A 27087-nucleotide genomic window follows, 5' to 3' on the forward strand; every position below is an offset into this window, starting at 1 on the left:
CAACAGTCAAGAGCAGCGTCACCGCAACGAGCAAGCGACCCTGAACTTGACCAACAGACCGAGTCTAGACCCCCCGCAGACCCCCTTCCCATACCGGTCCAAGCGAGACCCAGCTACAAGGAAGGAGCAGCCTACACTGCGGAGAAGCTAAATAAACGATTACAAGATCTGGAAGATTTGATAGAAGAAGAAGAGGGAGAAGAGGAGAACCAAGCCCGACGACAGCACAGTACTCCACCGGACCAGGAGGTCCCATACAGTCCAGGCTATACCCCCGCGGCGCTGCGCTACAGACCCCCGACTCTATTTACGGGTGAGCACGACGCACGACCAGCCCCGAGGAACAGTACCTGGACCAGCGGGCCATGGTACCCTGCCAGTACCAGCCCACAGCGAGGCGCAAGAGGGGACTCGCCCAGGAGGTCTCTCCCCCAACGCTCGCCGATGTATCAGCCATCCACGGCGTCATACAACGCCACGCCGTCATTCCCAGACTTCGCCTATGAGTCGAGCACAGTACACGGAGCTCCGGATGTGCTTAGAGACAATGATGGTGGATGTCGTTGATGAACGCCACAAGTATGCAATATTATTGAAGCACCTGAAAGTACCGCGAGCGCACAATATAGCGCTAGCCTATGCTACCTCCTCGACCCCATACACAGCGGCCCTTGCAGCACTGGATCAAAGATATGGACGTATATGGGATTACGTAATCCAGGAGATAAGGCATATTGACCGCCTACCCCCAGCCACAGACAATCGTTCACTAGACGACCTGTCAATCAAAGTGCAGTCCCTGGTGGGGATGCTGGGAGCTCAACGGGAGAAGGGCAGGCATGAGCTGTACGCCAACTCTAACGTTGAGAGGATTTTGGAGAAGCTGCCACCCGCAAGACAGGAGCGCTTTCGGCGGCAGAGGGACTACCGAGATCCCGACGGCCCCGAGCCATCCCTCCTTGATCTGGCCGACTTCTTGGCGAGAGAGGTCAGCAGCTTACGACTGGACACCTTCGGGCGGAGCACGCCAAGCTCCAGAGAGGGACCCAGGAGAATAAGTGATGGAAGAAGATCGGTGACTGTCATGCACCAATCAGAGTCAGTACCGAGCAGTAAGAGTCACAGCACCCCCTCGAGAAAGGAGAAGTGGAAGATAGCGTGTCCCTACTGTGAGAAAGAACACTGGCTGTCACAATGTGACTCATTCACAAAGATGAATGCAGAAGAAGTGAGCCAATGGATAAAGTCCAACCGGCGCTGTTATCGATGTGCGCGGCCCCACATGGCAGCCGAATGCCGCCTAAAGAAAAGGTGCAGCCGGTGCGATGGAGCCCATCTAGATATACTACACGATAGTAACGGAAGACGGCCTACACCTGCACCACGGAGCGGCACCAAGGCAAGTGTCATGTACATTGACCCCGCCAGCAGCAACGGAGCTCAAGTGCTCTTAAAGGTAGTCCGTGTGACATTGAGCTACCAGGATAAAGTCATGGACACTTACGCCGTCCTTGATGACGGGTCAGAGAAGACCCTTCTGCTCGCCTCCGCTGCGACTCAACTGGGACTGCGGGGGAGCAAGAACGAAATGACGATTCGGACAATAAGAAGAGATTTAAAGACGATAAAGGGCGAGAATGTCTCCTTCACTATCGCAGCCAACGGGCAGCCAGAGCGACGGTACAAGATCACAAATGCTTTCACCAGCCAAGAAATAGGACTCTCGCAGTACACCTACCCTGTCACCAAGTTGATGGATAAATATGTGCACCTGCGCCAATTACCTATCCCGCTCATAAACGGCGCTACCCCGACCCTGTTGATAGGCTCCGACCATGCAGAACTCATAGTCCCGATTGACCGGGTCCATACAGGTCCCCGAGGCTGTCCTGCAGCCGTCGAGACCCGCCTAGGATGGACATTACAAGGCCCCCTCGCTAAATCTCTCAACCGAACCGCAGCCACTAGCTGCTTCCACTCCCGAACGACAGAAGAAGACACCACTCTCCTGCAGCATGTCGAGAGGCTATGGACCCTAGAGACAATGCCCTTTAAGAACGAAAAGAAAGACATTCGCTCTAAAGAAGACATTTACGCCATCCACCTACTCGAGCAGGGGACAAAGAGAGTCACAGTCGGCGGAGTGATGAGATACGCAACTCCACTCCTGAGGCGAGAGGGAATGCCCCCCTTTCACGCAAAGAAAGACGCCACGGAGCGCTATCTACTGAACACAGAGCGGCGCCTAGCCAAAGACCCCGCTCAACAGAGTGTGTACCGAGCTGAGATTGAGAAGCTAATCACAGCGGGACACGTAACAAAGATTGACATTAAAGAGGCCGATCAGACGACCGAATCATGGTACGTGCCGCATCACAAGGTCCATCACAATGGCAAGGATCGCATTGTGTTTAACTGCAGCTACCAGATCGGATCCCAAAATCTGAATAAAGAGCTCTTGCACGGCCCCACACTCGGCCCCTCCCTACTAGGCGTGCTACTGCGCTTCCGCCAGGACAAGGTGGCTATAAGCGGGGATATCAAAGGGATGTTCTTGCAAGTGAGACTAGTAGAGGAGGACAAGCCTCTGCTACGGTTCCTATGGAGAGAGAAGATCGGAGATGAGAACCCATCCATCTGCAGCCCGTGCTGTGCTACATTTGCACTACAGAAACACGTCACAGAGGACCCAGCAGCAGATGAAGAGGTCCAACACAGTGTGAAGAACAGTTTCTACGTAGACAACTGTCTACAAAGCGTCTCGACTCAAGAAGAAGCCGAGGCTCTCCTAATCAAGTTACGCGCCTCCCTAATCAAAGGAGGCTTTGATCTCAGGCAGTGGGCCAGCAGTGACCCGCACGTATTGCGCAGCCTCTCCTCCGCAGACAAGGCTGCCAGCAGCGAGACCTGGATGGCGACAATCCCAGGAGAAGCCCAAGAAATGACACTAGGATTAGTCTGGCGCTTCAAAACAGACTCGCTCCACTATAGACACAAACCCTTGGCTCCAGAGCAAGGAAGGTCGGCGGCGATACCGACCACCAGACGGAGTGTGTACAGAACACTCGCCAGACAATATGACCCGTTGGGATGTATTCTACCTTACACCACCAGGGCAAAGATGATTGTACGAGCACTATGGGACAAGGACCAGGGCTGGGACGACCCCATACCCGCACACCTTGCCTCAACATGGAGAGAGTGGGAGACGGAACTCCGCTCACTCCCAGGTGTCAATATACGCCGCAGCTACTTCCCATCCACAGTGAGGCCAGAGACATGCGAGATTGAGCTACACGTCTTCAGCGATGCCTCCGAAGTAGCCTACGGATCGGTTGCTTATTTGCGTGCCCAAGAGATGGGAGGAGAGATACACACTGCTTTCATACTGGCCCGCTCAAGGATAGCCCCACGTAAGCAACAATCTATCCCACGTCTAGAGCTCTGCGCAGCCCTCGCAGGAGCGCATCTAGCCACGTTAATCCAACGTGAACTCACCATTCCGGTGCATAGAACAATCTTGTGGTCAGATTCCACGACAGTACTCACATGGATTAAGTCTGATTCATGCAGATACAAAGTCTTCGTGGGAGTCAGAGTCACCGAGATTCAGGAACTAACAGAAGAAGCAAGCTGGAGATATGTGGATACCAAACACAACCCAGCTGACGTCATCACCCGGGGAATGTCCCTGGATGACCTAACCCGTCGCAACATCTACAGTGACGGACCAGCATTCCTCCAGCTCCCGGAAGGAGATTGGCCTACGCCCACCCCGAGGGAAGCAAGTAGCGAGGAGGCTGAGAACAAGAAGCCTATGTTCTGTGGACTGAGCACTGTCGCCTCCACAGACCCGAACATAGATGACTGCATTACCCTAGAGAGTGCGCAACAAAGGACATTCCTGCGGCACCACCCAGAGATTCAGTCCACCACTGACATGTCAGCAGCTGACTACGAAGAAGCAGAACTTCTTCTACTACAACGAGCCCAGAGAGACTTGTTCCCCGATGAGCTAGACTGTCTACAGGGAGGAAACCCCGTCCCATCAGACAGCAGACTGATTCACCTGGCACCAGAGAGTGACGCACATAATCTCATCAGAGTGGGTGGTCGCCTGCGGAGAGCCCCCGATCTACCATTTACATTTACATTTAGTCATTTAGCTGACGCTTTTATCCAAAGCGACTTACAAGTTCTGTACGACAAGACAGCAAGAAGGGTACAACTCTATCAGCTGAGTAACAATGTTCATCAAAGTGTTGCGTGTTACAGTGTAGGTTAGTTTATTAGGACAAGTGCATGACAGTAAGGTTAGTCAGGGTTAGATTTTTTTTTTTTTTTTTTTAATCATTTCAGATAATGGTTGAAGAAGTGAGTCTTTAGTCGACGGCGAAAGATTGGACGGGATTCGGCTGTCCTAACTGGGATGGGTAGTTCATTCCACCATTGTGGGGCAAGGACTGAGAATAGGCGGCTTCTCTTTGATGACCCTCCGGGAGCTTGGATAGGAGTAGGTCTGAGGCGGCCAGAAGATGCAGAGCGTAGGGGTCTTGAGGGTGTGTAGTTAGAGACCATTGACCGGAGGTAGGCGGGAGCGGTTCCCTTTGCTGCACGGTATGCTAGGTCGAGGGCCTTGAAGCGGATACGTGCAGCAATGGGGAGCCAGTGCAGGTCCCTAAGAAGTGGGGTGACATGGGCCGACTTCGGTAGGTTTGATATCAGGCGGGCCGCTGCGTTTTGAATGAGTTGAAGAGGCTTGGTGGCAGTGGCCGGGAGGCCAGCTAGCAGTGCGTTGCAGTAGTCGAGGCGGGAGATGACTGTTGATTGGATGAGGAGTTGGGTGGCTTCTTTTGTCAGGAAGGGGCGTATCCTTCTGACGTTGCTCAGGAGGAATCTGCAGGTTCTGGTTGTCGCTGCGATGTGAGCAGAGAAGTTCAACTGGTCGTCGAGGACAACACCAAGGTTCTTGGCGGTCGGGGACGCACCAGATGACATTAAGCACCCGATCGTCTTGAACAGCCGACACAAGGTCACAGAGCTGATCATAAAGAAATACGACGAGGATGTGCACCACGCAGGAGCAGAGAGAGTCTTCGCGGAGATCAGACGTCGCTATTGGATACTTCAAGGGAGAGAAGCAGTACGGCGCTTCCAGCGAACCTCTCTAGACTGCCGTAAGTGGCGCGCGCAGCCCAGCATACCACGGATGGCTGACCTACCCCCCTGTCGCCTCCGAATCGGCGACAAGCCATTCCACTCCACAGGCATGGACTGTTTTGGCCCGTTGTATATAAAGAGAGGAAGAGGCACCGAGAAGCGGTGGGGTATTGTATTCAAATGCATGACCACCAGAGCGATACATATCGAGCTCCTTCCGACCATGAGCACAGACTCATTCCTTATGGCCTTCCGGAGATTCATATCACGGAAAGGACAACCGTCTACATTGTTGTCTGATCACGGGACCAACTTCAAAGGCGGAGAAAGAGAGCTGAGAGAGAGCTTCCAAGCTATGGGCCCAGAACTTAAGACCCACCTCGCTCCAGCCCAGGTTGACTTCCAGTTTAATCCCCCGAACGCACCCCACTTCGGTGGAACCTGGGAACGAGAAGTACGTTCTATAAAGACAGCCCTGTATGCCGTACTCGGAGCCCAGACTGTGGCAGAGGAAGTCCTAATGACAGTCCTCACGGAGATCGAGGGAGTATTGAACTCAAAGCCCCTCGGTTACGTCTCCAGTGATGTAGCAGATGTCGACCCAGTCACCCCCAACACACTCCTAATGGGGCGGCTGGACCCCGCGCTACCCCAGACAACGTACAGGCCCGAAGAAGCGAACGGCCGAAGAATGTGGAGGTACAGCCAAGTACTAGCTGACAAGTTTTGGAGCAGCTTCCTACTTCACTACCTACCGTCTCTACAGACCCGCCAGAAGTGGGTAAAAGAGAGAGACAATTTGACAGAAGGAACAGTCGTCATGATAGTTCACCAGTCACTCCCCAGAGCTATGTGGCCGACTGGCCGCGTAAGCAAAGTGATCACCGGTGCCGATGGCAAGGTCCGAGCAGCTGAAGTACTCGTCCAAGGGCGCACCTACACACGGCCCGTGGCGAGGCTCATAGAACTGCCCCGACTCCCAGATACTATCGATGATGACCATGACCCTATGACTTTGTGAGTTGACTGACCTTACAGCGGACCTTGAGTGGAAGACAGTGCGGTTAATCTGTCTCTGCTTAGCTAATTAGGTGGGACTAATTAGGGGGCGGCTGTTGTGAAGGATCAGATTAAACCGAATATGTATATTTATTTATATATATATATTTAATTGTATTTGTATATCGTTTGATATCCCCTGTATATTCCTTGTACAATATGCATTGAATATCCCCGTTTCTACTAAACAGCCCATAATAGTTTCATTCTACCATTGGACGAGAACCTGGCGCCAGGTTGCCATACCCCTAGGTTCAAGTTCAATCGTGCCGCCTAACATGTCGAGGCAACCCCCGGTTCCGCGCAGTAATATGCCGGGCGAAATACGTGTGGTACTATTTGTTCATAGCGCATATATATATGGCGCTCGTAAAGTAGAACTTTCTTTTAGTCCAGTTCTTTACCCTCCAACAGAGTGACAGACGCAAAAGCCTCCCCACGAAGCACGTGCGGTGTAGTAAGGCCTACTTGGCCCAGAATAGGCATTGAGATATCGTGTAGATTAATAGTTGAATGGTCATAGTTTGGCACCATACCGTCGAGTTGGACGTATTCTATTAAGCTAATAATAGTCTATTTATGTATGGTGCATCGTTCGGTTCGAGTTCTACAGTTATCAGTACCCCCATCGTTCCTGACGTTATCTGGACGCTTATCCAGGCTGGTCAGACCCCTAGTGGTGATTGCATCCGAGGAGCTCCGGGTCAAGAGCGACTGGACCTGTATATTGGATTACTCTACCCGACGACGGCGAGCCTTCCACGGCTCTTGGATTATGCTTTATGTGCTTTGATTATTCCATGGATAAAGGCCAACACTGTCGAGTGTTGGAATTACCCCCCGGAGAGGACTACAGGTGAGGCGGCGCTCTACACGTGAGGTCGCACCACGTCTCTCCGTTGTGGACCGGCAGATACCGTTCCACAGAGGGTCCAGCTGCATTCGTCTGCGGCCCGAGGTTCTGTGGGCACTGGGTCTAAGACTTTGGATTCTCCCAAGACACCGTCGGCCAGATGGGATACCGCCAGCGACTTCTCTAACCCCCCCCTCCTACTGTCTTACAACCAGCGGGACCCCCCCCCCCCCCCTTAGTGTATCCAGCTATAATCATTTAAGTACTATCGCTATCGTTTCCTAAATATTCCAGGTTGTATACTTACTCCCTGCGCAACCAGAGATTGGACATTCAATGTTGATTTACCTACGAATACTCATTTGCCATAAAAGTGCATACTCAACCTTTCAAATCATAAATGTAATTAAGTGAATGTTGTATACACCCTTTGCTGTATTAAATATTCGATTTGGTCCATTTGTGTTGGTTCGTTTCATCAGGTGGGAAAGTGTTCATCATACTTATATCTTGTACTGGGTGGCCAGAAGTTAAAGTACATGAGGTAGTGGTATTAAATATCATATCTAACAATACAGTCAGGGAATTGTACCCCTCAGCTACAATAATGTTTACAGCAAACTGTAGTTGATCACCAGGTATGTTTTATTAACGTAGAATAATTCATATAAGAAAAACGATAGGGAAATCCCTTACCTTTCTCCACTGGTTAAAAATGCCAGGAACTGAAATTGAAACTTGCTGTGCGCCGCGGTGATATGTGTTTATTATGAAATGACAATTGCGTGTTGACACGCCCACTGCGCGAAGCCTCCTAAATAACTTTTTCCAGTTTGCACATATCTATTATCTATGACTAATTCTATCTATTTTTAGGGGCAAATGCGATTGAAATAGTCGCGCTGTGGTTACATGACGTCATTGCTCTTTTAGAGCTGCTCTACCGGTTACACGGTATAGTCAAAATCCATACCGTAGAGCAAATTCATACCGTTTATACCGTATACCGTTTATACCGTCCACCCCTAGCTGACCCCCGAGACAGAACCTGAGACAGAACCTGTGACAGAACCTGTGACAGAACCTGACCCCCTGAGACAGAAGCTGAGACAGAACCTGTGACAGAACCTGTGACAGAACCTGACCCCCTGAGACAGAAGCTGAGACAGAACCTGACCCCCTGAGACAGAACCTGACCCCCTGAGACAGAACCTGAGACAGAACCTGAGCCCCTGAGACAGAACCTGAGACAGAACCTGAGACAGAACCTGACCCCTGAGACAGAAGCTGAGACAGAACCTGACCCCCTGAGACAGAACCTGACCCCCTGAGACAGAACCTGAGACAGAACCTGAGCCCTGAGACAGAACCTGAGCCCCTGAGACAGAACCTGAGACAGAACCTGAGACAGAACCTGACCCCCTGAGACAGAACCTGAGCCCCTGAGACAGAACCTGAGACAGAACCTGAGCCCCTGAGACAGAACCTGTGACAGAACCTGAGACAGAACCTGACCCCCTGAGACAGAACCTGACCCCCTGAGACAGAACCTGAGACAGAACCTGAGCTCCTGAGACAGAACCTGAGACAGAACCCGAGCCCTGAGACAGAAGCTGAGACAGAACCTGACCCCCTGAGACAGAACCTGACCCCCTGAGACAGAACCTGAGACAGAACCTGAGCCCTGAGACAGAACCTGACCCCCTGAGACAGAACCTGAGACAGAACCTGAGACAGAACCTGACCCCCTGAGACAGAACCTGAGCCCCTGAGACAGAACCTGAGACAGAACCTGAGACAGAACCTGACCCCCTGAGACAGAACCTGACCCCCTGAGACAGAACCTGATACATAACCTGAGCCCCTGATACAGAACCTGAGACAGAACCTGACCCCCTGGGACAGAACCTGACCCCCTGAGACAGAAGCTGAGCCCCTGAGACAGAACCTGAGACAGAACCTGACCCCTGAGACAGAACCTGAGACAGAACCTGAGACAGAACCTGAGACAGAACCTGACCCCTGAGACAGAACCTGAGACAGAACCTGAGACAGAACCTGAGACAGAACCTGACCCCTGAGACAGAACCTGAGACAGAACCTGAGACAGAACCTGACCCCTGAGACAGAACCTGAGACAGAACCTGAGACAGAACCTGAGACAGAACCTGAGCCCTGAGACAGAACCTGAGACAGAACCTGACCCCTGAGACAGAACCTGACCCCTGAGACAGAACCTGAGACAGAACCTGAGACAGAACCTGACCCCTGAGACAGAACCTGAGACAGAACCTGACCCCTGAGACAGAACCTGAGACAGAACCTGAGACAGAACCTGACCCCTGAGACAGAAGCTGACCCCCTGAGACAGAACCTGAGACAGAAGCTGACCCCCTGAGACAGAACCTGAGACAGAACCTGAGACAGAACCTGACCCCTGAGACAGAACCTGAGACAGAACCTGAGACAGAACCTGACCCCTGAGACAGAAGCTGACCCCCTGAGACAGCAGCTGAGACAGAACCTGAGACAGAACCTGACCCCCTGAGACAGAACCTGAGCCCCTGAGACAGAACCTGACCCCTGATACAGAACCTGAGACAGAACCTGAGACAGAACCTGAGCCCCTGAGACAGAACCTGAGACAGAACCTGAGACAGAACCTGACCCCTGAGACAGAACCTGATACAGAACCTGATACAGAACCTGACCCCCTGAGACAGAAGCTGAGACAGAACCTGAGACAGAACCTGAGCCCCTGAGACAGAAGCTGAGCCCCTGAGACAGAACCTGAGACAGAACCTGACCCCTGAGACAGAACCTGACCCCCTGAGACAGAACCTGAGACAGAACCTGACCCCTGAGACAGAACCTGACCCTCTGAGACAGAACCTGAGACAGAACCTGAGACAGAACCTGACCCCCTGAGACAGAACCTGACCCCTGAGACAGAACCTGAGACAGAACCTGACCCCTGAGACAGAACCTGACCCCCTGAGACAGAACCTGAGACAGAACCTGAGACAGAACCTGACCCCTGAGACAGAACCTGAGACAGAACCTGAGACAGAACCTGTATATATTATATGTTAACTTATATATTATATTATATTTTTTATATATTAAAAATCACTGTCAGCGACTGCTAGGCTACTGCGTAGGGTTGTCTCTAAAAATGTAATCTACCTACCTCAGTTGTAAAACATTTTTCCAAACTTCTAATTATTTATTATCATTATTATTTATTTAGAACTATTTGTCCCTGCGGAGCTAATGATGCTAATGATGGAGCATCGCCGTCGGTTGTGTGATAGTAAAGGGTTAACCTTCTGTCGTGTGGCAGTGAAAGGGTTAACAAATTGTTCTAAATAAATAATAATAATAAATAATTTGAAGTTTGGAAAAATGTTTTACATTTACATTTAGTCATTTAGCTGATGCTTTTATCCAAAGCGACTTACAAGTTCTGTACGACAGGTCATCAGGAAGGATACAACTCTATCAGCTGAGTAACAATATTCATCAAAGTGTTGCGTGTTACAGTGTAGGTTAGTTTATTAGGACAAGTGCATGACAGTAAGGTTAGTTAATAGTTAGGGTTAGATTTTTTATTTTTATTTTAGATTACATTTTTAGAGACAACCCTACGCAGTAAGCAGTCTCTGACAGTGAGTTATATTTGAATCCTAGTGTCCTCTGTTATTTGCTCCTCCTCCCACCAGAACCTATATTTATATTTATACTAGAGCCTTTTGGAGTTTCCGTCTGAGCTATAAACTTCTTGTGTTTGTCATTATGTTGTTCACCCTCTTACTGCTTTGTTAACCCTTTATAAACCTGTTTACTATGGAAGGCTCTGACATGTATACATTTAGCTCAGGGTTACCCATGACTCTGGGATCACTTCTCAGCCAGAGACAGAGCCAAATATGCAGGATACAGTATGTCCAGATAACTACTCGAAACATACCCTAAAACTACATTCAAATTGACCACTAGGGGGCACTACAAATTGTACAAAATGTGCGTGGAATAACACGAATCGGATTATATTTCAACCTTTTCTTATTCAAACATTACAAAACTTGCAGATCATGTTAAATAACTGCTGAACCGTGTGTGTGAACTTATTTTGTGATCCTAATGATCAATATTGGCTTGAAACCCATTCTTTGCCGCTTGCGGCTATATTTGTATGTCTTTTTTGCTGCTGTGAAGCACTGCAATTTTTGTATGAAAGGTGCAATACAAATAAAGTTATTATTATTATATTATTATTATCATCACCACCACATACCTGGTTAGCAGGCTCCAGAGCCACCTTGAGTTTGGTTGATTGGATCTCCTTGATGGTCCCCCCCGCAGACTCTCCGTTGGTATGGCCCGGGGAGTTCTTATCGATCACGGGCATCCTCTCCAGCACAGCTGCCCTGCGACGCGGCAAGAGACAACTCTTTCAGAGGGAGGATCCACCAGAACTAAAGACAAACTACATGACGAGCCCCCAGACAACTCTTTCAGGGGGAGGATCCACCAGAACTAAAGACAAACTACATGACGAGCCCCCAGACAACTCTTTCAGGGGGAGGATCCACCAGAACTAAAGACAAACTACATGACGAGCCCCCAGACAGCTCTCTCATAGCGCTTTTAAACCGCCCGGGCTCCGGTTCAAGCTCCAGCTCCGTTCTGAACCCTGGTGCTCTCTGGCGAACCACCCCACGTTTACACCCATTTAAGCAGAACCAACATTCCACCGTCTCCGTCATCAACGGGAGCGTTACCCAGGCGGAGGTAGAAATAATGCGTGGAGAGCGAGCCTCAACGCGCAAGCACACACAAAAGCATACACACGCACTGTATACGTTTGAAATGAATCGTTCCAGCAAAGTAGGCTTCTATTATTCTAATTACTTTTTTAATGGGTATCACAGTAGTAAGTCCTACTGTAGAACATGACATACTAGCATGACATCTGATTTACTAATGCCAATAATAAACGACAACCGCAATTGGCACTTGAAAAGGGTAAATAATGGATTAGTCAGTCGCAATTCATGGTAGCCCGTTTAGCTCAGCAGGTTAGTTTCCATGCCTGTGGACCGAAAGGTCCCGAGTTCGAATCTTGGTAACTTTTAAAAATGTTCTGTAACGTTAATTAATCTATACACTGGTGTCCCAAAAAGGACAATAACACTACCTTATGCATACTGCACCTTATGTGAATACTGTGATACTGTATATTTCAGTTAGTTAGATAGTAAATTATATTGATTTATTTGTTTACACTGCTTGTGTAGTTTTTACTACCTGTACCCCCCCCCCCATGCTGCTATGATGCCTGAATTTCCCCAAAGGGATCAATAAAGGAATATCTTATCTTATCAACCAGAGTGTATAAATTAATTAACGTTACAAAAAAAAAGAATTTACCAAGATTCGAACTCGGGACCTTTCGCTCCACAGGCATGGAAACTAACCTGCTGAGCTAAACGGGCTGCCATGAATTGCGACTGACTAATCCATCATTTACACTTTTCAAGTGCCAATTGCGGTTGTCGTTTATTATTGGCATTAGTAAATCAGATGTCATGCTAATATGTCATGTTCTACAGTAGGACTTACTACTGTGATACCCATTAAAACAGTAATTAGGATAATAGAAGCCTACTTTGCTGGAACGTTTCATTTCAAACGTATGTGTGCGTGTATTCTTTTGTGTGTTGGCTCTCGCGCTGACTCGCTACTACTCGTCTTCACAGCCCACTATGACACGCCCACTGATGATGTCACGGTTCGTGAGGAAAAACAAACTATTTTCCGGTGCCAGCTGAGCACCGATTTGTCACGTTCTGAACCAATTAATTCCGGTCTGAACGCGGCGGTGCGAGATTACGTTCGGGAACCGGCTCCAGCACGGAGCCTGGCTGGTGTAAAAGGGCTGGTATCAGAGGGAGTTCCACCAGAACTAAACTACATGACGAGGAGACAGCTCTCTCATAGGGAGTTCCACCAGAACTAAACTACATGATGAGGCCAGAGACAGCTCTCTCAGAGGGAGTTCCACCAGAACTAAACTACATGACGAGGCCAGAGACAGCTCTCTCAGAGGGAGTTCCACCAGAACTAAACTACATGACGAGGCCAGAGACAGCTCTCTCAGAGGGAGTTCCACCAGAACTAAACTACATGACGAGCCCCCAGACAGCTCTCTCAGAGGGAGTTCCACCAGAACTAAACTACATGACGAGTCCAGAGACCGCTCTCTCAGAGGGAGTTCCACCAGAACTAAACTACATGACGAGTCCAGAGACCGCTCTCTCAGAGGGAGTTCCACCAGAACTAAACTACATGACGAGTCCAGAGACCGCTCTCTCAGAGGGAGTTCCACCAGAACTAAACTACATGACGAGGCCAGAGACAGCTCTCTCAGAGGGAGTTCCACCAGAACTAAACTACATGATGAGGAGACAGCTCTCTCAGAGGGAGTTCCACCAGAACTAAAGAAAAACTACTTATTTGGAACCACTGTATTGCAAAATGTACAAACAAGAATAATATCAACATTGGTGTAGGCTGGTAAAGATATGCCTCCTAAAGTGTGTAAACGGAAGTACAGGAAGTACAGGCTACAGGCTTTCCGGTTTCGACAAAACAATTATAGAAACGTGTGAAGTGCACAATATTTCCTCGTTTAAGCCACTGCAACGGCTTTGCCTGAAGAATTTACTACATGACTGGGACGTTCTAGCTTGTTTGCAGACAGGATTCGGGAAAAGTTTGGTCCGTTCGGAGGCAGCTTCCAGGGGAAGTACATACACCGGAAATTCTACCCCATAGACACTTTCGACCGTAGTTCTTTACCAGGCTTTATCTCACGGAGGAGATAAAACTGGGAACGAGGTTAGTAAAGATTTAACCCTTGCATTGAAGAACCATATATAATTTTTTGGACAGCCCATGTATTTTCAGTCAATGTGAAGTCAATACAAATGTCTTGTGTGAATGTGATGCATCATCCTCTAGCGTCTTTAACTAGGAATTAAAACACATCCTTAGATAGTAAAGTTTGAGAACATTGTTCCTCTGAAAACCGAAAACAGAGCCACAGTCTGGTTCTTACTGTATATACTGTGTACTTACTGTATATACTGTGTACTTACTGTATATACTGTGTACTATAAGAGAAGTACCTCATGTGGTCGTACTTCTTGAAGAGGGCGTTGTATATACTGTGTACTTACCTCATGTGGTCGTACTTCTTGAAGAGGGTGTTGTATATACTGTGTACTTACCTCATGTGGTCGTACTTCTTGAAGAGGGCGTTGTATATACTGTGTTTTACCTCATGTGGTCGTATTTCTTGAAGAGGGCGTTGTATATACTGTGTACTTACTAGGGCTGTCCCCGACTAAGGATTTGGATGGTCGACTATGATTGGCCAAAATTTGCCGCTAGTCGACTATTGGTCGACCAAAAAAAATTGTAAATATTTTTTTATTTTGTATCATTCCATTTGGGCTGTGGGGGGTGCTTAATGTCTGAAGGAGTCGACTGAAGGCTTCTTGTCCTCTGCAAAAGCATGCAATTGCTCCACTGATGGATACATCTTGATATTTGTCTAGTCTAGTCATTAGGCCATGTTTAGACGGAAACGCTCGCGGGTGAATCCGGAAAAAGATTTTTTCGGATGTGCCTTTTGTTCATACGGCAACAGCGTTTTTCCTGGGTGGAAATCCTAGAAACGATACACCTTCGCACTATCATCTGAACAGTCAAACCGCATAAAACTATGACGAAAGGGTTCTCAAGGCTCTCGTCGCGTACAGCTTACGTCACAGGCATGCGCCAGTAGCCTAGAAGCGTAAACAAAGCGAACAAGCATGTCTGATTCTATCCACGGAGATCACCACATTGGCAGTACTTTTAAATACACAAGTCCAGCGGCTATCACATCTAGTGACTGGAGCCACTGTCTGTGAGTGACTCTGCTTTGGTCCAATCACATTCCCCCACCCACAGTCTGCGAATCAGAGACAGAGTAGGGCGGGTCTTCACAGCACGCCTGGTTGTCTCAACTACCTGAGGCAGTGTAGCGTATGGGTTAGCGGGGCTCCGTCGTCTCGAGTCGACTACACTTTTACAGCCTCGTCTGCACGAATAATTCCCTCCCAAAACACTAGTCTAAACGCAAAATTAAAAGTGAGACCGCAAGACGACTTCTGCGGTTTCTGTTGAGACTCTCTCCGTCTAAACATGGCCTTAGATGGGTGAAATCCTCTTTCAGTGCCTCTGTGCCTGTTTTCGTAGGCAGTTAGCCTCTGGTATGCGTGCCATTAGCGTTAGCCACGCTTCTAGGCCTCTTTTCTTTTGGAAAGAATGATATATTTTTTTTTTATTATAAAAAAAATTTTATAATTTTTTTTATATTCGACTAAGAGGTTAGCCAGTCGACTACGGCTCCTTTCGACCGATTAGTCGACTAATCGACTAATAGGGGTCAGCCCTAGTACTTACCTCATGTGGTCGTACTTCTTGAAGAGGGCGTTGTATATACTGTGTACTTACCTCATGTGGTCGTACTTCTTGAAGAGGGCGTTGTATATACTGTGTACTTACCTCATGTGGTCGTACTTCTTGAAGAGGGCGTTGTATATACTGTGTACTTACCTCATGTGGTCGTACTTCTTGAAGAGGACGTTGTATATACTGTGTACTTACCTCATGTGGTCGTACTTCTTGAAGAGGGCGTTGTATATACTGTGTACTTACCTCATGTGGTCGTACTTCTTGAAGAGGGCGTTGTATATACTGTGTACTTACCTCATGTGGTCGTACTTCTTGAAGAGGGCGTTGTATATACTGTGTACTTACCTCATGTGGTCGTACTTCTTGAAGAGGGCGTTGTATATACTGTGTACTTACCTCATGTGGTCGTACTTCTTGAAGAGGGCGTTGTACTCCACAGCCCTCTGCTGCAGCTCCAGATCCAGACAGCTGCCGTATATCGAGACGATACTCCGGATCCGACTGACGGGGAGACGGGAGACAGAGACAGGGTTTAAGAGAGACATGGTTTAAGGGAGACAGGGTTTAAGGGAGACAGATACAGGGTTTAAGGGAGACAGATACAGGGTTTAAGGGAGATAGAGACAGGGTTTAAGGGAGACAGAGACAGGGTTTAAGGGAGACAGACAGGTTTATGGGAGACAGGGTTTAAGGGAGACAGAGACGGGTTTAAGGGAGACAGAGACAGGGTTTAAGGGAGACAGAGACGGGTTTAAGGGAGACAGAGACGGGTTTAAGGGAGACAGAGACAGGGTTTAAGGGAGACAGACAGGTTTATGGGAGACAGGGTTTAAGGGAGACAGAGACAGGTTTAAGGGAGACAGAGACGGGTTTAAGGGAGACATAGACAGGGTTTAAGGGAGACAGAGACAGGGTTTAAGGGAGACAGAGACAGGGTTTAAGGGAGACAGAGACAGGGTGTAAGGGAGACAGAGAGACGGGTTTAAGGGAGACAGAGAGACGGGTTTAAGGGAGACAGAGACAGGGTTTAAGGGAGACAGAGACGGGTTTAAGGGAGACAGACAGGTTTAAGGGAGACAGATAGGCAGGGTTTAAGGGAGACAGAGACAGGTTTAAGGGAGACAGACAGGGTTTAAGGGAGACAGAGACAGGGTTTAAGGGAGACAGAGAGACGGGTTTAAGGGAGACAGAGATAGGGTTTAAGGGAGACAGAGACAGGTTTAAGGGACACAGAAAGAGGTTTAAGGGAGACAGAGACGGGTTTAAGGGAGACAGAGAGACAGGTTTAAGGGAGACAGAGACAGGTTTAAGGGAGACAGAGAGACGAGTTTAAGGGAGACAGAGACAGGTTTAAGGGAGACAGAGATAGGGTTTAAGGGAGACAGAGAGAGGGTTTAAGGGAGACAGAGCGACGGGTTTAAGGGAGACAGAGACAGGTTTAAGGGAGACCGAGGGACAGGTTTAAGGGAGACAGAGAGGCAGGGTTTAAGGGAGACAGAGACAGGTTTAAGGGAGACCGAGGGACGGGTTTAAGGGAGACAGAGACAGGTTTAAGGGAGACAGAGAGGCAGGGTTTAAGGGAGACAGAGAGGCAGGGTTTAAGGGAGACAGAGACGGGTTTAAGGGAGACAGAAACAGGGTTTAAGGGAGACAGAGAGACAGGTTTAAGGGAGACAGAGACAGGGTTTAAGGGAGACAGACGGGTTTAATGCAGACAGAGAGGCAGGGTTTAAGGGAGACAGAGAGACAGGTTTAAGGGAGACAGAGAGACAGGTTTAAGGGAGACAGAGATGGGTTTAAGGGAGAAAGAGAGGCAGGGTTTAAGGGAGACAGAGACAGGTTTAAGGGAGACAGAGACAGGGTTTAAGGGAGACAGAGAGACGGGTTTAAGGGAGACAGAGAGGCAGGGTTTAGGGGAGCCAGAGACAGGGTTTAAGGGAGACAGAGAGACAGGTTTAAGGGAGACAGAGAGACTGGTTTAAGAGAGACAGAGAGACAGGTTTAAGGGAGACAGAGACAGGTTTAAGGGAGACAGACAGGGTTTAAGGGAGACAGAGACAGGGTTTAAGGGAGACAGAGACAGGGTTTAAGGGAGACAGAGACGGGTTTAAGGGAGACAGAGACAGGGTTTAAGGGAGACAGAGACAGGGTTTAAGGGAGACAAAGAGACGGGTTTAAGGGAGACAGAGACAGGTTTAAGGGAGACAGAGACAGGGTTTAAGGGAGCCAGAGAGACGGGTTTAAGGGAGACAGAGACAGGGTTTAAGGGAGACAGAGACAGGGTTTAAGGGAGACAGAGACAAGGTTTAAGGGACACAGAGAGACGGGTTTAAGGGAGACAGAGACAGGTTTAAGGGAGACAGGGTTTAAGGGAGACAGAGAGACGGGTTTAAGGGAGACAGACACAGGGTTTAAGGGAGACAGAGACAGGGTTTAAGGGAGACAGAGACAGGGTTTAAGGGAGACAGAGCAGGGAAATACGTTCAGCAGCTAAAGCAGCCTAAAACTGGAAGCAAGGAAGGTGGTTTTGTGGCTGTATAATAAACCTACCACAAGATTTTACTGTATGACATTTGTTCGTAAATAAATGTACTTATACCCAACAATTAGACTAGTCCTGCTGCTTCTAATGAAACTGCTGCTTCTAATGAAAGCCGACAGTTAGAATAAATTATTTATTACCAAGCAAGATATAATGTAAAATGTTTTTTTTTTATCCACTTTTTCTCCTAATTTTTCAATTTTTCTCCCATCCCAATTTCTTATTGCCAATTCTCCCCTCCCCTGTCTTGAACGTTGCTAGACTATGCCCCCCACTGGTCAGTTGTAGTGAGGATAGAAGCCTTGCATCACGTGTCCCCTCCGATACACGAGGAGGCAGCCTGTCACATCTTTTCACCAGACAGCGCTGACTCTGTGGCGAGGAGTAACGCGTGAGAGGCTCACGCTGCCCCCGATACTTCCTGTCTCTGCTGTGCAGGCGTCACCCAACCGACCTGTAGGAGTCGCTGTCCACAACGTCCAATCCCCACCCATCGACTTTCCACCCGCTGACTCTGCCAAATGAGCCAGTACGACGGTCGGCCCAAGTCGAAGGCAATGCTGAGACTGGGATTCGATACCGGAGTCTCCTGCATTGGTGACGAGCGTAATCTCCGCTACGCCACCGAGCCACATATGTAAAATGTTCTATATCTTTTTCTTTCCACCTACGTTGACATTTGACAACATTGTTTATCTATTCACTATTTTCCTAAATGACTGGAACTTAAAAGGTTTGTCGTACAGATGGGTTTCCTGTTTGCAAACACATTGTGTTCAAGCCAATCAGCAATACCTGTTATAAAGCTAGCTTGGGCACAGATCCGAGTGTTTAGATGGCTAGCATCGCTAACAAATGCAAATAGATTGTAGCCAGCCCCGTCGTTCAGATCCAGGACTGACGTGGTCGGGAAACCCATCTATCCTAGGTTTAACAAGACACTATATTGCACAGTGCTGTACTGCTAGAATGAAAGGCCAGGATGAGTGAGTGTCGCCAGAAACCCATTAGAGTTGGGGGGGCTTCCCATCCTCTGGGTGTACAGCCGCGTTTACATCAGCTGCTACTGTGCTGTGACCCATGGCGATGATGCTTACTCCACGTTCTCAGTGATCCGTGTGCTCAGTTTCATGGTGGCTGTGAGCGCAAAGCCCCTGGTGGCTGGAGAGGACATGTGGGACTGCAGCACGGTCTCCAAGGCGTCCAGGACGTCGTCCTCCGTCACCTGGTAGGGGACGAGGAAGAGAGTATCTGTTGGCATTTTAGCTACGGTTAACGAGAATATATTAAAGAAAGATTCCTCTTTCTTCTTTCTGTACCTGAACAGCCTCCGTCTCCTCACAGTCTCCCCTCAGCAGCAGGTCTCCATACTCTCCTATACACCAGCAGGCCACCTGCACCAGAGACTGCTGCTCAGACAGAGACATCAAGTAGTAGAAGTAGTATCAGTCGTGGTAGTAGTAGTAGTAGTAGTAGTAGTAGTAGTAGCAGCAGTAGTAGTAGTAGTAGTAGTAGTAGCAGCAGTAGTAGTAGTAGTAGTAGTAGTAGTAGTAGCAGTAGCAGTAGTAGTAGCAGTAGCAGTAGCAGTAGTAGTAGTAGTAGCAGTAGCAGTAGTAGTAGTAGTAGTAGCAGTAGTAGTAGTAGCAGTAGTAGTAGTAGTAGCAGCAGCAGTAGTAGTAGTAGTAGTAGTAGTAGTAGTAGTAGTAGTAGCAGCAGTAGTAGTAGTAGTAGTAGCAGCAGCAGTAGTAGTAGTAGTAGTAGTAGTAGTAGTATTAGTAGTAGCAGTAGTAGTAGTAGTATTAGTAGTAATAGTAATAGTAATAGTAATAGTAGTAGTAGTAGTAGTAGTAGTAGTAGTAGTAGTAGTAGTAGTAGTAGTAGTAGTAGTAGCAGTAGCAGTAGTAGTAGTAGTAGTAGTAGTAGTAGTAGTAGTAGTAGTAGTAGTAGTAGTAGTAGCTAGGGATAGGTACCTTTCACATTTGAACCGGTACCTGTGAATCGATACCGGTACCCAACGGTACCTTTTTTCAGTACTTTAGTCTCTAAAAATGTAATCTACCTACCTCAGTTGTAAAAGAAAAAAATCCAAACTTAACATGTAATAAATAAATGTATTATTATTTATTATTACTTACGTCACATCCGCTACTCTTCTGCACTGCTACTGCTTGCACTGTAGCCTAGGGAGCTAACGTTATGTCCAACGATTAGCTAACGTTAGCTTAATAACGTTAAATGGGTTACAAATATGTGCAACTATGGAAGGAGTAAGCTGACCGCTAAAAATAAAACCCACCGCGGCAGCGAGAGCACATAACAAAAGAACGTTTCGAGTGGAAGTTTGGAGATAGACAGTAGTGTTTCAAGAGACTGGCTACAGTAATATGATGCTGGGCTGTAGTGATGAGTTGTTCCGTGTGGCGCAAGTATGTCAAAATGAAACAACACGTTTGTCATCTGTAGTAAATAAATGAAGCTGGAATTGTCCCATTGGCTGCATGTCTGTGTCCCGGATTCAATTGGAGCCTCTCCCTCTAGACCCTCTGTGGCTAGGCTTAACAGCCATGTCAGAGCAGAGGTGTAAACTGAGCTAAACTTTCTAACAACCTGCCCACTGTACCAAGATATCAGAGACATATACTCCCCATGAATTGCAAACACCCAAAGAGAGTTTGAAAACATGTATTGACGTTAACGTGCGGTTTCGTTTTGCGTAACAAAACATGACGTCAGACTTTTTTTTTTTTTTTTGCATTACCGAAAAATTGGCACCGTTGGATCTCACGTGAATCGATACACGGTAGTACCGACGTGTTTCGGTAGGTACCCTTAAAAGTACAGAATTCAGTATCCATCCCTAGTAGTAGCAGTAGCAGTAGTAGTAGTTAGTAGTAGTTTGTAGCAGTAGCAGTAGTAGTCTATCTAGGTCGTCCTCGGACGGGCCCTCCATCGGTGCTTCCAGTCATCCCGATCCTCCATGCATCTGGCTAGCTCGTTGGTGCTTTCTGTTCCCGCATCTCTCCTGAGTACGTCCACGTAGGTTAACGTGGGACGTCCTCGTGATCGATGCCCGTGTGTTGGTTCCCACAGCACAAGTTTGCTGGTTGGCATCTCATGGTGTCTCTGGCAGTGACCTGCCAGCCTCATTCTCCTGACTGCCACTTTATCGCTCCTTTAGCACCCCCCCATACAAGTTTGCATTAGTGACATGCTCATCCCTGTTGATGTTGAGCACCACACGCATCATTCTGGTGTAGCACCCATCCAAGGACTTCTGCAGGGTGGGTTTCAAGGTCCAGCATTCACTGCCATACAAAGGGACAGACTCAACTGTTGCATGAAAGAAGTTGAGCTTGATTTGACGTAGTAGTAGTTAGTAGTAGTTTGTAGCAGTAGTAGTAGTAGTAGCAGTAGCAGTAGTAGCAGCAGTAGCAGTAGTTAGTAGTAGTAGCAGTAGTAGTAGCAGTAGCAGCAGTAGTAGTAGTAGCAGTAGTAGCAGCAGTAGTAGTAGCAGCAGCAGCAGTAGTAGTAGTAGTAGCAGTAGTAGTAGTAGTAGCAGCAGTAGTAGTAGTAGTAGCAGTAGTAGTAGTAGCAGTAGTAGTAGCAGTAGTAGTAGTAGCAGTAGTAGTAGTAGTAGTAGCAGTAGTAGTAGCAGTAGTAGTAGTAGTAGTAGTAGTAGTAGTAGTAGCAGTAGTAGTAGTAGTAGTAGTAGCAGTAGTAATAGTAGTAGCAGAGCAGTAGTAGTAGTAGCAGTAGTAATAGTAGTAGCAGTAGTAGTAGTAGTTAGGGATGCCCCGATCGATCGGCCAGCGATCGGTATCTGGCAGGAGCACTCATTCAAGGGTACTACGACTATGCTTGCACCTCATGGTACCAAAGCACCTCAAAGGCACTAAAAACCAAATTACAAACATCTCAAAACAAACTAGTCAGACTACTACTTGACCTGACTCCTAGAACCCACCTCACCCCTGCCCACTTTGACAACCTAGGATGGCTTAGAGTAGACGACAGAGTACAGCAACTTGCAATGGGCCTGGTCTACAAGATACACTACACGACCAAGGTACCCATGTACATGTCAAAATACTTCCCAAAGGTCAGTGAATACCACGATCACAACACCAGAGGGAGCTCCACAAATCATGTTAAACCCAGATTCGACTCAAACAAGGGACTAAACAAAGACAAAGCATTTTATGCCAGAGGGTTTGATAAGAGAACTCAATATGTTGCTAATGAAAATGTGCCTATAAGTGATGATGTTGATGAAAGGCCTGAAACAGAGCCAGATACCCTTTTTTCTAAAAGAAAAGTATTTAAACCATGCAGCGTGTTTACCCCTCATCTCAACCCACCCTCAGTGGAGACATTTTGCAGATTGGTACAAAATGATGTCCTTAAATTATGTGAAACCAGTCACAAAGCCCATCTTTACCCTAATTTACTAGAATCGGAGTCAGTAGCACTTAAGGAACTCATGAAGAATGATGATTTAATTTTTAGAAAAGCCGATAAAGGTTCTCGAATGGTGCTCCAAAATAAGAGTTCGTATGTATCCGAGATCAATAGACAATTGAACGATATTGAGGTATATACCCTTTTAAATTCAGACCCAGTATTTAAATTTTCTGCGGAAATTAAAACAATCCTCAAAAGCCTTAGATTGGCAGAGGTGATTACAGAAAATGAATTTAAGTTTATGTTTGTAGAGTACCCGGTTACGCCTATTATTTACACTTTACCTAAGATCCATAAGGATCTGGTTAACCCTCCTGGTCGACCGATCGTCTCTGGTATAGGTTCTGCTACAGAAAAAATCTCGCAATTTGTTGATGCGCATATTAAGGATTTGGCCTCTTCTCAACGGGGTTATTTAAAAGACACTACTACTTTTTTGAGCAAACTATCGACCTGCAGCATTAGTCCCTTGGACTTATTAGTTACCATAGATGTAGTCAGTCTTTACCCCAGCATTCCACATGCTGACGCGCTAGACGCACTGAGTTTTTATTTAAACTCGAGAGAGGAATTACTCCCCTCCACAGAAGCGCTAGTTAATCTAGCCGACCTAGTTCTAACTCGGAATTATTTTAGATTCCAAGATAAATACTACTTGCAAAACAGAGGCCTCAGCATGGGCTCCCCAGCCGCTGTGAACCTAGCCAACCTGTACATGTCCAAGTATGAGTTTGATCACATTTTTAATAATAACCCGTTTGAGAAATTTGTCAAGTCCTATATGCGATATATTGATGATATGTTTTTTATTTGGTCTGGTTCATCGTCTGATCTTGATGCCTTCCTTGAGTACCTGAACACCTGTAGAGAAACGATAAAGTTTACATTAAAGTTTGATATGCATATTCTACCTTTCCTAGATGTTTTGATCAAGAAAGCCCCTGATGGTATCTCATTACATACAGAGGTCTTCAAAAAGGAGACAGGCCGTAACTCGTTCTTACATTATTCCAGTTACCACACCCCAGCTTTGAAGAATAGTCTACCTTTCAGCCAAATACTCCGTTATAGGAGAATTTGTGACACGGAAGATAGATTTATTGCACAAGCAGAAGTTCTACGTGGCAGTTTCCATGATAGAGGCTATAGTGTCAATTTGACACACGTAAAGCCCTGAACAAAACCAATCTGATCAATAGGGCCACGTTGTTTATCCCCAAAAAGAAAAAAGAAAACACAGACAAAGTATCTTTCGTGTCCACTTTTAGCCCCATTACGAGAGGCATACGGAGCATTGTCAATAAATATTGGCATATTCTACAGTCTGATCCAATAATAGGGACAGCGTTTCAACATTCGCCTAATTACTTTTATAAGAGACAAGCGAATTTATCTAACCTTTTAGTCAAAACCGACTTCCCAGTAAGGAAACCTACACATTTTTTGTCGAATATCCCTGATGGAAATTTTCCTTGTCAAGCCTGTGTACAGTGTCAAGGCATTATCAAAGAGAAATTTTACACGCACCCGAAAATGGGCAAAAATATACCTGTTAAAGGGCGTATCACGTGTAATTCATCCAATCTGGTGTATCTGCTAAAATGCCTGTGTAATTTTTCTTATGTGGGGAAAACAACCAGAGCCTTTAAAACAAGAATCAGTGAACACAAGTGTTCTGCGAGAAATTCAGATATAAAGTCGTCAGAGCTAGAAATTTTTCCAGGTGTAAACATACCGTTAACGAACTCAGATACATGGGACTTGAGTTAGTCCACAGGCCCGCAAGAGGGGGAGACAGACACAAGTTACTATTGCAACGGGAATGTTATTATATCCACCTGTTTAATTGCATAGAACCTAGAGGAATGAATGAAGAGAACGTGTTAACCTGTTTCCTTTAAGTACCTTTTACCTATAATATTATTATTTTGGTTTAATTCATGTGGTTGTTTCACGCATGAGGTATGTTTATCCTATGATTCTCAATAGAGAAAACATTTATTTAAATAAGTAAAGGGGCTCAATTAGCCCTATAAACTACGGGCATGTTACATATCAAGTTTCTGGTAATGTAATGTATTTTTGCTTTTGCTTTTGTTTTTATATATGTTGTATATTTGTATAATTTGTATTTACTAACAGACTCTATTTTGATAGGTCTTTCCTTTGGTCATTGAGGACCAATAGACTCAGGCACACCTGCGCCGTGATGCCATTTCCTGCCAAGTCATTAACCACCTGTGTATATAACCACCATCTTGACTGCATTTGCATTGCAAGCTATAACACTGACGAAGGAATAAGAATTCCGAAACATGTTTGTTTCAGGCTGCCATTAAATACTTGAACCTGAGAGTGCTGGTCCAGCTTCACTGCTTCTTTTTTATATATCACTTAATGGGATTTCAGCACCCAGTGTCGAATTTTGAGAGCGCGGTCTATCTTGACATTCACGTCATTGCTATCAAATAGTCTAGGGCAGGGGTGGGCAATTATTTTTCCCGGGGGGCCGAATGAGCAACTGAAAATATGTTGGAGGGCCGGGCCAAAATTCCAAACTCAATTATGCATAATATACATTTAATTTCTATATAAAAAGCAGTAAATTGCATTGTTTTGACCCCTGGTAAGAGTGTATGTTATTATTTGGCAATTAAAAGGTGAGGTTAGCTTTAAAAAATATAATTTATTCAAATAGAATTTATTTCCAAAATGATAAACAAAATGTGAAACATTAATAACAAAGGGCATGTATGAAAAAGTGCTATACAAATAAAGTTATTATTTTGAGTTTCATATACTATTGAAACAAGGATTTTCTTAGCTCTCTAAAGACATCACATCATCTTATAGCCAAAATAAACAAGACATGTCACTGAACTGTGTAAAGAAAAGTGTTCCAGTAGCCTTTTTTACTTTACATGCCTATATTAAACATTTAATGTTTTCAGAACTGTGCAAAAAAAGGGAAAAAAATATCAAGTGTCCCATTTCACTTGTTATATTTCCACATTTTAGTGTTCTTCAGTTCTTTTTTTTTTCATTCAGTGTGATAAATCCAGTCTCTGTTGAGCTTTAACAAGTCCATCAAAGTCAGGTTGCATGTCTGAGGTGGAGATGCGAAGCACAGCTGCCAGATGTTCATCAGTGAGAGAGGATCTGTACCTGGACTTGGTAAACGTCATGACTGAGAATGTCTGTTCACATATAGGTGGATCCAAAGAGAACCAACATCTTCTGAGCATGTCTCCTCATGTTTGGAAAGTTCTCCTCCTTGAGAGCAGAGTAGAACTCTAGCAGTGATGCTGACTTAAAGTGCTCTTTCAGTAGTGAATCAGACTGCAGGTCAATGAGTTCAAGCTGAACATCAGTGGGTGCACTATCAACACTGCAGGTAAAGGGAGAGGAAACCAGCTGCATTTCATCCTCAACCTTTTTGAAATCTTGAAAACGCCTTGAAAATTCATCATGCAGTGCTCCCAACATGGATGAGTACCTGTGCCGGTGATCAGCTGATGGTTTGACTTCTTTCAGGGTTTTCATGTGTTTGAGATTGTTGCTGCCTAGTTGCCTTGAAATTAATTGCAACTTTGTCATGAAGGCTTTCACATGGCTATGCATTTCATGAGCAAAAATGCCCTTGCCCTGCAGTTGTGTGTTCAGTAGGGATGGGTACTGTTCACATTTGAACCGATACGGTACCGGTACCTGTGAATTGATACCGGTACCCAACGGTACCTTTTTTCTGTACTTTAGTCTATAAAATTTGTATCTACCTACCCTCAGTTGTGAAAAAAGAAATCCAAACTTCAAATAACCACCGTTTTCGGCTTGCCCCGACTGCTTTGTTGTTGAATCAAGTCAATATACTAGGTAAGCGTATATTGTGCGTGTGAACGTTGACATGAAAAAAAAAAAGTAAAAAAAAAAAAAAAAAAAAAATTAAAAAAATTATATTTAAAAAAAAAAAAAATTATTATCATGTAATCTTTCGCGGGCCGGTCAGAATCATCCCGCGGGCCATATCCGGCCCGCAGGCCGTACAATGCCCAGGTCTGGTCTAGGGGATGCAAAAACATAATCTATTCTGGAAAATGTCTTGTGTCTTGCAGAGCGAAATGAGTACTTTCGGGCCGTTGGGTTGAGTAATCGCCATAGGTCATTTACACCAGTATTCTTGGCCCAATCCTTTAGTGCATTAGATGCATGTTTCTGATCATTGGAAATGGTGGGATTAGATTTATCCATCACGGGATCCCAATTAGCATTAAAATCTGCGCCAATTATAAATGAATACTCAGGAAGGTTCAACATTGCTCTAGTGAGTGTAGCGTAAAAGTTAGCGTCGTACAGATTTGGGGCATATGCCGCTACCAACGCGATTTTCCTATTACTATATTCTACTTTAGCTATGGTTACTCGGCCATCCGCATCAGACCATACGTCCAACAATTTGATATTCAACTTCCGTTTTGCGACTATA

The 27087-nt window shown here is 46.4% G+C and overlaps 1 protein-coding gene across 2 annotated transcripts in view; it reads right to left on the reverse strand.

Annotated features, from left to right (window-relative positions):
- ap1g2 (adaptor related protein complex 1 subunit gamma 2) overlaps positions 1-27087 on the reverse strand; it is a 154603-nt gene that overhangs the window by 22058 nt on the left and 105458 nt on the right. For both annotated transcript variants that reach the window (XM_084312334.1, XM_084312333.1), the window contains exons 15-18: positions 19463-19552; positions 19241-19368; positions 15998-16102; positions 11370-11502 (exon numbers count right to left, since the gene is read on the reverse strand). In XM_084312334.1, the coding sequence (XP_084168460.1) occupies positions 11370-11502; positions 15998-16102; positions 19241-19368; positions 19463-19552 (456 nt within the window). The remainder of the gene's footprint in view (positions 1-11369; positions 11503-15997; positions 16103-19240; positions 19369-19462; positions 19553-27087) is intronic.

This window comes from Notolepis coatsorum (assembly GCF_963971535.1).
Source record: "Notolepis coatsorum genome assembly, chromosome: 4".
Lineage (NCBI taxonomy): Eukaryota > Metazoa > Chordata > Actinopteri > Aulopiformes > Paralepididae > Notolepis > Notolepis coatsorum.